General features: G+C 39.8%; 1 protein-coding gene across 4 annotated transcripts in view; it reads left to right on the top strand.

Annotated features, from left to right (window-relative positions):
- lig1 (ligase I, DNA, ATP-dependent) overlaps positions 1-11,740 on the top strand; it is a 119,190-nt gene that overhangs the window by 51,681 nt on the left and 55,769 nt on the right. For all 4 annotated transcript variants that reach the window (XM_061920974.1, XM_061920972.1, XM_061920973.1 and 1 more), the window contains 2 exons: positions 567-682; positions 5,383-5,478. In XM_061920974.1, coding sequence (XP_061776958.1) covers positions 567-682; positions 5,383-5,478 — 212 coding nt within the window. The remainder of the gene's footprint in view (positions 1-566; positions 683-5,382; positions 5,479-11,740) is intronic.

Raw genomic sequence — 11,740 nt, 5'->3', positions numbered from 1 at the left:
CTTCCTGCAACCCAGAGAGGGAAAAGCAGTAAAAAATTGATGTTGTGTGTGTGTGTGTGTGTGTGTGTGTGTGTGTGTGTGTGTGTGTGTGTGCGTGTGTAAATGTACATATGTATGTGCCATCCACCTAAATGCATTAATTTATGTTTTGTAATGAATTTTTATGCCTGAATACTAAATCGTGTATGTTTATGGCTTCAAGAGGAACTGCCCTTTTTTCCCCTTGTCTTCCACAATCCCTATGTGAGACAAGACACATGTTTTTCTTTTGTATGCATTTTAAATTGTAATATTAACATATGTGCGACCAACTGATTTAAAACACAAAGAAAAAACATGATTTGAAGACGCGCATGATTTATTTCATAAACCTAGTACACACACGTCAAGCTATAATGCATGCCAGAGAAATATGGTTACACCATATATACATTATAATATTAACAATGGGGACATATGTATTTACTATATGTAATTTACCATAGTTGTAGCGTGGAGAATTGTCTTTTGAAAAAATATGTATGAACTCTCTCTCTTCCTCCTCCCAACCCATATCCCTCTGGCAGGCGTCCCACTAAGGCCCATGTTGGCCCACCCCACCAAGGGAGTCGGCGAGGTGATGAAGCGGTTCGATGAGGCGGCGTTCACCTGCGAGTACAAATACGACGGCGAGCGTGCACAGGTGTTTTTTTTCCCCACCTCTTTGCTTTGTTCCGCGAGTGTATGAGGTGTTGATTTGTGTCTCAACCACCTCAAGTGAGGTGCACCTCCTTTTTTTTATGATAAACCGTAGTGCTGCGGTTCCCCTGGGCCTGCTGGCAGAACAAGCTGTGTGTGCTGTGGAGGTTGTTAGAGGAAAATTGGGGGGTGGGGGGGAGAGTTACTGAAGAAAGAGGCGAGCGACGCAGAAGCTGAAGACAAACATGAAGACACAGCGGGAGGCGGCCGCAAAATGAGCGAGATTGTAATGCAAACCCCTACAGCTGCTCTGTTAATTCTGGACAGTCATGCCAATAAAAGCCTTTGAACTGAGCTGCGTCCAAGAAGAAGAAGAAGAAGATGAATAATAAGAAGACCGAAGCGCCCATTCTCCCTCCTCCTCCCTCCCTCTGCAGTTGAAATTACACACACTGACCAGCAGGAGAACTCACGATACATCACACACTCTCTCTGTCTCTCTCACTGTGTGTGTGTGTGTGGTGTGAATAACAACAACAGTAATATGTGTGCGGCAAAGCAGCAAACCCATCAAATCAGTCAAGTGAGCGATTGTCTGCATATTTCACTGCGTTGCGTGGGTTGATTTGTCAAAGTCAGCGCTCATTGATCGACGAGAGAAAAGAGTCGTAATTGAGATGTGGTGTCAGCACGTGTAGCGGCGGTCAAAAAGAATTGTTATGTGTTGTGATCCACTGACAGACACACAGTTGACACACATTAGATACAAACTACATTGTTAGCTTAAGGAGAGGATAAAACAAAACAATTTAAAAACCTTACACAAGCCGCAGATTGATTCCTGCCAGGCGCAATCGCCGCTGATCAGCTGCCGCCATCGATGCCAGCATGAGCCAAAACTAAACAAGGACGTGAAATCTTGCAACATTTAGGCAGAGCTGAGCAGACGAAACAAATGACCAACAAGCTGTAACGTCTTTGGACCAGTTCAATGTCCGGAATGTTTTGTGGTACTTTGCATCCCGGCGACATCAGTGAATTATCTGCTGCTCTCTTTCTGGTACAAGGTAAACTGCAATTGAACTTCCTTCGCCATCTAATTAGACATGTACAGTGCATTCGGAAAGTATTTACAGCGTCTTGTTATGTTAAAGCCTTATTCCAAAATGAAAATATATTAATTTTTTGATTCAAAATTCAACACACAATTTCTATTAATGACGATGTCAAAAATGTTGTAAGGAAATATTTGCAAATGTATTGAAAATACAAAACCAACAAATTCACATGTAACATAAGCCATATTCAAAGCCTTTAATACTTTGTTGATGCACCTTTGGCAGCAATTACATCCTCAAGTCTTTTTTAATACGATGCTACAAGCATGTCACACCTATCTTTGGGCAGTTAAGCCAGGGTTTCCCACACATTCATTTAAAAAAAAAAAAAAATTAATTAAAAAAAATATATATATATATATAATTTTTTTTTTCCCGGCTTTTGACTCGCTCGACCGCTCATAAAAGCAATGGGACTCTGTGAATGGAGCTTGTAGTTACATATTATATAAATATGTAAATATATGAATATTAGGGGTGTGGGAAAAAATCGATTCAAATACGAATCGAATCGTTTTTGTTGTCCGACTCAGAATCGATTCTCTTTTTTAAATCGTTTTGTTTTGTTTTTAATTTAAAAAGGGCTTCACGGTGGCAGAGGGGTTAGTGCATCTGCCTCACAATACAAAGTTCCTGCAGTCCTGGGTTCAAATCCAGGCTCGGGATCTTTCTGTGTGGAGTTTGCATGTTCTCCCCGTGAATGCGTGGGTTCCCTCCGGGTACTCCGGCTTCCTCCCACTTCCAAAAACATGCACCTGGGGATAGGTTGATTGGCAACACTAAATTGGCCCTAGTGTGTGAATGTGAGTGTGAATGTTGTCTGTCTATCTGTGTTGGCCCTGTGATGAGGTGGCGACTTGTCCAGGGTGTACCCCGCCTTCCGCCCGATTGTAGCTGAGATAGGCGCCAGCGCCCCCCGCGACCCCAAAGGGAATAAGCGGTAGTAAATGGATGGATGGATGGATTTTATTTTATTTATTTTTTATTTTTTTAAATCAATCCAACAAACCACTACACAATTCCAAAACCCAAACTGACCCAGCAACATTCAGAACTGCAATAAACAGAGCAATTGAGAGGAGACACAAACACGACACAGAACACACCAAAAGTAATGAAACAAAAATGAATATTATCAACAACCGTATCATTTCAGCATTAGATTAGATTAGATTAGATAGTACTTTATTTATTCCATCAGAAGAGTTCCTTCAGGAAAATTACAATTTTCAGCACAATCCTATTCAAGATCAGACAAACATTACAGGGAGACAGCATAGCAGTGATTAAAAATCCCTCATTGATATTATCATTAGACATTTATAAAAATAATAAAAAAAGAACAAGAGTGTCACAGTGGCTTACACTTGCATCGCATCTCATAAGCTTGACAACACACTGTGTCCAATGTTTTCACAAAGATAATATAAGTCATATTTTTGGTTTGTTTAATAGTTAAAACACATTTACATTATTGCAATCAGCTGATAAAACATTGTCCTTTACAAATATAAAAGCTTTTTTTAAAAAAAAATCTACTACTCTGCTAGCATGTCAGCAGACTGGGGTAGATCCTGCTGAAATCCTATGTATTGAATGAATACAGAATCGTTTTGAATCGGAAAAATATCGTTTTTGAATCGAGAATCGAATCGAAAAAATCGATATATTATCGAATCGTGACCCAAGAATTGATATTGAATCGAATCGTGGGACACCCAAAGATTCACAGCCCTAATAAATATGTATTTAATTTGTACATAAAGTGTTGTAATTATTTTCCGACCGCCAAAAACCCCCCCGCCGCCGCCAGACCGCACTATCCACAAATAGATGCCTGAACTGTGGGAAACACTGTCAGCCTATTCCTTTTTGCAGCACCTCTTGAGTTCCATCAGCTTGGTTGGGAAGCTTTGGTGTACAGTCAGTTTCCTGAAATCCTCCAAAGATGTTGAATCGGATTCAAGTCTGGCATCTGGCTTTGCCGCTTAAGAACATTTACGGAATTGTGTTAAAGCCATTCCTTTGATATCCTGGCTGTTTGCTTAGGGTCGTTGTCCTGCTGAAAGATGAACTGTTGCCCCAGGGTGAGTTCAAGAGCGCTCTGGGGCAGGTTTTCATCCAGGGTGTCTCTGTACATTGCAGCATTCATATTTCCCTCTATTCTGACTAGTCTCCCAGTTTCTGCCGCTGAGAGACGTCCCCACAGCATTCTTAGTTATTTTATTTATATGGTTTCCGTCAAACATGACGCCTGGCATTTACGCCAAAGAGTCCTAGATTTGTGCCTCGAGACAAAACGTTCATTTTTGGTTTGTGCTATATAGACAGTTGGGTGTTTTTCTAAATCATGACCTCCAATTAAGCTCTAGGAACATCTCAAAGATGATCAGTTGAAACGAGATGCAGGGAATCTCATTTTTGTACTTCATGACAAAGGCTGTAAATACTTATGTACGTGGGATTTTTTATCTTTTTTCTTTTTTTTTTTGATAAATATGAAAAAAAATCTTTAAAAACAGCGTTTTCAAATTGTCCAAAGGGGGTATTGCGTGTAGAATTTTGAGGACAAAAATTATAATTATTTTTTTTTTTCCATTTTCGAATTAGGCTGTAACATAACAAAATGGGGAAAAAGTTAAGCGTTGTGAATACTTTCCGGTTGGACTGTAAGGAGTGTCATCTTAAAAGGCACTATATTAGGGACGGCGTGGCGCAGTGGTAGAGTGGGAGAGTGGCCGTGCGCAACCCGAGGGTCCCTGGTTCAAATCCCACCTGGTACCAACCTCGTCACGTCCGTTGTGTCCTGAGCAACACACTTCACCCTTGCTCCTGATGGGTGCTGGTTGGTGCCTTGCATGGCAGCTCCCTCCATCTGTGTGTGAATGTGTGTGTGAATGGGTAAATGTGGAAGTAGTGTCAAAGCGCTTTGAGTACCTTAAAGGTAGAAAAGCGCTATACAAGTACAACCCATTTATCATTTATTAATCCATTCTGTTATTGTTTGTAGTTTATTGTTGTCATTTGGTTCACGGGGGAGCTGAAGCCTATCCCAGCTGACTTTGGGGGCAAAGAACCTTTTGACTTCATAGTCATACCTATAAATGTGTTGATTTAGGACAGTATCTCCAATTTACATTACATGCAAGGTGCAAAATTATGCCATTGTCTAAGTTTCATAGTTAGCCATAATGCAAAGTTCAATGTTTTGTGCGTTGTTGCATAAAAACTGAGCTTGCGTGTCTTTTTTTTCCTGGGCTAATTTTTAAGAGAAAGTACTTATCGTATGTCTGATATATCACTTTTGATTAACAGATGCACAGATTATAATGCACGACCACGACAGCTGAATAAAAAGGCTGACTTTTTAACCTTTTTTTTTTTTTTCAAGCCATGCTTTTTGATCTTTAATCTATGTCGTGACTAATATATTGGGACACTTTTCCTGGTCCCTTGCAGCATGTAAACTTCTACGCTTTAGACATTCAATGCTGTTCCCTGCCTACTTCGCATGCATCAGGCACGGTTGCGTTGCGTTGCACAGTTTGCACTCACGCCCGTTCTTTTTTGCTCCCCCGCCAAACAGATTCACATTCTGGAGAGCGGAAAGGTTCACATATTCAGCCGCAACCAGGAGGACAACACCAGCAAGTACCCCGACATCATCTCCCGCATCCCTAAGGTAAAACACTCGAGCTGACACGAGAAAACCCTCATAAGAAAGGACATTTGAAGATGTATTCAAATATGAGTCAGTAACGAGCACATCATCTTGTTTAAGACCTAATTGACAGTCTGGGGAATCGCACAATCCATTCATGTTATATCAGTATAACCCAGAGCGGTCCAAAGTGCCGCCTGGGGCCATTTTGGGCCTGCCGTTTGTTTATTTAATGGCCCCCTGTATATTATACAAATAGTTATGATGTCGATGTTTTTTTCAACATGTTTAAGCCTTCATTGACCTACATTGGATTGCGAAACCAATTCCGTCGCGATTTGCTTGATATCACCGACTTGACGCTCTGCGAGTTTGCCCTGAGGTTAACATGAGTAAGCGTTCACCTCTTTACATGCCTGCTGAGCTTGTTTTTCCTGCTTTGGTCGGGAGCCGCAATTAAGTAGCGAATGAGGCCACACGGGTTTATTAGAGGCTTTCTCATTTACGACTCCTGCAGGCTCTTATTGAAATGTCAATAATATAGCAGACTAGGGCTGTAATTGCAGTACAAATATTTAATTGATTCAGCCAGGAGTGCCCAAAAATGTTTCCACTGGAGCTAGCATGCTGAAAAAGGATGTGGGCCACTATGATACATTTTGTACAATAAAGCTGCTGAGAGATACCTAATGTAGGTTCATATATAATGATATATGAACAAAGACATGTTTGCTTTGTTTTCTCGCTGATGAAGCATATTAAATAGATAGATAGATAGATAGATAGCTAGTACTTTATTTATTCCGTCAGGAGAGTTCCTTCAGGAAAATTACAATTTTCAGTTTTCAGCACAATCCCATTCAAGATCAGACAAACATTACAGGGAGACAGAACAGGATCGCTGACGGGTCTGCCGGCTTCCAGCGCCCCTTACAAAAAAGATGACATACAGGTAAACAAGGGGGGTGGGGGGGAAGAAAAAAATAGAAGATTAAAATAAAATAAAATTAAAAAAAAATCGGTCTTAGCCTAGGCCCTGGAGTGGGGGTGCAGACTGAGGCCAAGGGGAAAAAAAAACAAAAAAAACCCAACAACAACTCATAGCCATAGTACACATCCCTCTTCCATGTGTGTAAGAGGGAAACATCAAACAGTAAAGAACACAGAGGACATTAAAGACATTAAAGCAGCAGACACTTCCACATACAGCTATGAATAAAAAGTAAAAGAAACATATCCACTGTGGTGGCCTCTGCGGTGTTCCACGCCATCGTTTGCTGGGGTGGGGGGAGCATGGCCAGAGACAGGAGCAGACCCAACAAGGCAACCAAGACAGCCGACTCCACTTTCGGCCAGTATCCAGTCCGCATGGATGAGCGAGGATACGTCCAAGGTTACTGAGGTGTCCGACACCTGCTCACCTAGTCAAGACACCGCGAAACCTCTCCGTCCCAGTAGCTCAGTGCTAGCTCCACAGTCCTGTCCCCTCATCCGCATCTCCTCCAGTACATCCAAACAGACTCTGGTGTAGCAGAGACCCAGCAGCTGGTCTCCATGGCCAAAAGGCTCCCGGGAGGCAGATCCAGAAGTCCACAAAAAAAGCACCACAGAGGTCACGAAAGTGCCACCCCTTGTCACACAGTCCCAAAGGGTCTCGGACCAAAATGCAAAAAAATATAATACCACATGAAAACAAGAGGCAAACACAAAAGGATGACACAAGAGCACAGAGCTCCTGCCTACAGCAGCCACTACAGCAGCGCCATCTTGGGAGGGAAAAAAAAAAAAAAAAAATAGTTATTAGTGTAATGACTATTAATATAGCTATTTAAAGGAGCCATAATGTACGAATCTGGCCAGAAATGGTACTGTAATCACGGTCAAAATGTTGTCCTCTCACCCTCTTCATGACTGACTGTTGCCAGATACGTAGCCGAATCGAGTTCGATCGACTGGGCTACTCCAAGGAACCTCAAACTTCCACTGCCTCTTACTAGCTGAATACACAAGCGTTTTGTCAATAACAAATCTCTAACCAACACATTTTACACAGACATTAGGCTATTTTCAGGAAGAAGTACGTCAGGCCTGTATACAATATCACAACAAATGGCAATCATGTGGTTATTGTCAGTACTATCAGAAAACAAAGACTACAATGAACTACAACCAACACTAGCAGGGGTTATACTGGTGAAAATAAGTAGAGCATGCTAAGCAGCCTAATGTATAAAACTAAAGAGGAGGCATTTTACCAGGGTATGCCTATATGCTACTGTTTCAGATTGCCATATAACTTTGTAGATGTAGTATACTATATGCAAGCAATAATGAGGAATTTGTTTGTCATGTGATTTGGCTGTCTCCTTAAGTTTCACACTGCAATGACTGCCTTGCTAATGTTGGCACCCATTTTTTCAGCGTATCAGCATATTGAGAACGAAGTAGGCACCGCCACTACCCATGTCCACATAGGTTTTATTTGTCGAAAATATATTTTGCCGAAAGCCTGTATGTCGATGTGTAATTAAACTAACGGGCAGATATTGACCAGGCTAGCATGCTAAGCATTCGTTGTACGAACATTCCAGCTTTGTTAGACAAGATAATATAGACAATATAGTTTACATACAAAATGTACAGTTCCATTTATTACAAGTAATAAGAAAACATAAATGCCTGACTTATCTGTCAAGGAGGAAATGAGCAAGTTTGGCGTCAGATGAAAAAAATCTTCTCATTTAGAGGCATCCCTGATACAAATCCTCGTTTTGTTCCTAGCTTTGTCATGAATAAGTTGAGAATTGTAACAAGGTCTTTTAGATTTTCTAAGGTCTGACATGTTTAGTAACTTTACCAGTGGCAGTAGCCAGATGAAAATGGCGGTGCGTAACTGGTAACCTAGATGTAACTCACTCACGGACTTTCTAATTGGTCAAACAGTAGAGGGCAGTAACCTGACTCTCGCCAGAGCCTTGTAGTTCGCTGAGCTCCACACAAGGATCTGGGACTTCTCAATAGAAAATGTATTTCAGAAGGCGGGGCTTTGTAAGCAAATCATTTTATGTGATTAGATATACCACTTGTCCGTTATATTGAATAAGGTGCTACTTCAACCACTCACACGGAAATCAACCCGTGACGCTGATGAGAGCGACGGTGCGAAATCCAAAACACAACAGCCGACATATTGGATAACGACAGAGCGAAAAGTTAGAGAAGTTATACTGAAACAGTTGCAATAGCAGAATCAATGTCGGCTCCTCGCTGCGTGCCGCCGTTGTTGTTTGAATCAAACAGGAATAAGATTTCGGGGCTGTAAATCTAATTTTGAAATGAGCATATTTCCACTGAACTACTGTTGTCAGTTATAGAGGTATTCGAAAAGAACATGATTTATTAATTACTTTTGACATATCCGGGGCATTAAATGATGACTTGACATGAATTTCTTACAAATATCTCATTTAATATTGAATTAATTAGATTTTTATAAAATGCCAAGAGCCAATAAAAAAAATGAAAATTGTCCTAGTGCCGCACTTTGGATAAAAGCCTGGATAAATGAATTTATGTTAACTTTAATATTTGCGCCTGTTGTGTGGCATTGATACGACTGTGTTATCCAGAGTTTTCCTTTAGAAACTCTGACAGGATAAAACGAATAATTAAATACTTTAATAATTGCTTAAATGTGTCAATAATAATGAAATTAAATATTGATTTAACTAATATTTCATATTTTATTTTTTTTAATTGTATTTGCTTTTAATTACTTCATAATGTAATTATTTCCTGTTTGAATTAATTTTTCATAATATAAGTATTTTACAATAAAATCCTTTATTTGAATGAACCAATGTGGAAACACTATGATTTTTTAAAATCTGTTAAAATATAGCCAATTATTAAAAACGTGAAATAATTAATGAAAAATAATTAAATTGTGAAATAATGTATTAATTCTTCGAATACTTAATCATCCTGTTAAATATTATATAATTTTACATTAAACAAATCAGTTGTACATTTGATAGCACATGAATGTATTTAATTCTAAGTTATATTAATTAGAAGCATCTTTAAATAAGTATTTAAAGATGTATTTATTCCATCCATCCATCCATTTCTACCGCTTATTCATTCCATTCTGTCCAATTTGACCCTGCACAGATTCCCTGCTACGCTTCAGATACACAAAGTTAACACGTTAATGTCTCTCTCAGGTTGCTAGTCTAGAAAGTAGTGATGGATTAAAATAGTTTTAATCAAATCGCTGCATTTGCAGCAGCGCTTGTCTGAATGCTAGCGGGAAGACACCGAAAACACGTTTTTCTCAGCAACAGAACTAAATTCAGGAGGTGCTGTCTATGAAAGGGTGCTGATCCAAATCAGAATTGTTGGGCCATGGCGGAGTTCCATTCTTGTGTCTTCCCTCTCACATGTAGCCCCCGGGTTGGCAAACTTTGCTATCAAAAAAGCCATTTCTCCTCCACTTCCACTAAAAAACAAAAAGTCTGGAGCTGCAAAACAAACCCCACAGCTTACAAACTTTGAAAAGCAACAACAAACAGAAGTGCAGCTTTTAATGTCTATTCCTACCTTGACATAAAGGACTACTTTTAAGAAAATGTTTGTTTTGAAAACATCTTTTAAAGTTGTTTTTTGTTTTTTTTGCTGTTTAAGCCAAAGGGAAGGCAAAGGAATATGTCCTGGCAAACTATTTTCTTATGAGATTGTTCTCTTCGGGGAAAGTATTTGCCTGTGAGATCTGTACAAAGTCAGCCTGTACAAATTTGTGGTTTAACAAACAGTCTAAAATGATGTTACTTAATGTAACTTGGAAAGCACGTCTGAAACAAATAGACCATGACTTGATTTCCTTTACACAATTCAACATGTCTGAAAAAGAGTTAAGAAGAAACATAGCTTTGTCAAACGTTCGCCACGTCTATTACTGATGATGTATTCTAGAGGTGGGCTGATAAAAAATCTTCTACTTCCCATACAATATCAATTTTGGAGCCTTGAGTATCAGCCCATACCGATATTGATCCCATATGATATCAGCAAGAATTATTTTGTACTGAGGAATTTTAGAAAAAGTTTAATTAAGTGAAAGTACTCAAATGCTAGGTATGAAGAACATCAACCTATTTATTATTAATCATCTGGAATTTATATATGCAGTCTTTAGGTTGAAATGGAGTGGTACTTGTTTTTTGGCAAACTATATTGGGCACAATAAGTTATTACATTAAGATAATCATGGTTTGTGCAGCCCTTTGAGACACTAGTGATTTAGGGCTATATAAGTAAACATTGATTGATTGATGTAGTAAGTTGAATGATACGGACACAATTGTTTCTGGATATTTTCTTATACGCTTCTGCCTTGGAGACTATGTATGTCCAAGTAACATCAATCATCAATCAATCAATGTTTACTTATATAGCCCTAAATCACTAGTGTCTCAAAGGGCTGCACAAACCACCACGACATCCTCGGTAGGCCCACACAAGGGAAAGGAAAACTCACACCCAGTGGGACATCGGTGACAATAATGACCCAGTGGGACGTCGGTGACAATAATGACTATGAGAACCTTAGAGAGGAGGAAAGCAATGGATGTCGAGCGGGTCTAACATGATACTGTGAAAATTCAATCCACAATGGATCCAACACAGTCGCGAGAGTCCAGTCCAAAGCGGATCCAACACAGCAGCGAGAGTCCCGTTCACAGCGGAGCCAGCAGGAAACCATCCCAAGCGGAGGCGGATCAGCAGCGCAGAGATGTCCCCAGCCGATACACAGGCAAGCAGTACATGGCCACCGGATCGGACCGGACCCCCTCCACAGGGGAGAGTGGGACATAGAAGAAAAAGAAAAGAAACAGCAGATCAACTGGTCTAAAAAGGGAGTCTATTTAAAGGCTAGAGTATACAAATGAGTTTTAAGGTGAGACTTAAATGCAACTATAATTATTTGATACTTGTTGATATTACCAGTGTGCTGTTTTAGACTGCAATATTGTTCAATTAAGGACACTTATTACTCAAGGTGGAGGAAATTATACATTTTTAAATGCATCGCAATTCGGACATGGACGATAATACAATCGATTAGTAAATGTCAATAAATGATAATCAATGTATTTATTAAATGGTAAATGGGTTATACTCGTATAGCACTTTTCTACCTTCAAGGTACTCAAAGCGCTTTGACACTGTTTCCTCATTTACACACTGATGGCGGAAGCTGCCATGCAAGGCCCTAACCACG

This window comes from Nerophis ophidion, linkage group LG14 (genome assembly GCF_033978795.1).
Source record: "Nerophis ophidion isolate RoL-2023_Sa linkage group LG14, RoL_Noph_v1.0, whole genome shotgun sequence".
NCBI lineage: Eukaryota > Metazoa > Chordata > Actinopteri > Syngnathiformes > Syngnathidae > Nerophis > Nerophis ophidion.
The sequence above is the reverse complement of the archived record's forward strand: the minus strand, read 5'-3'. Positions and strand labels throughout refer to the sequence as shown.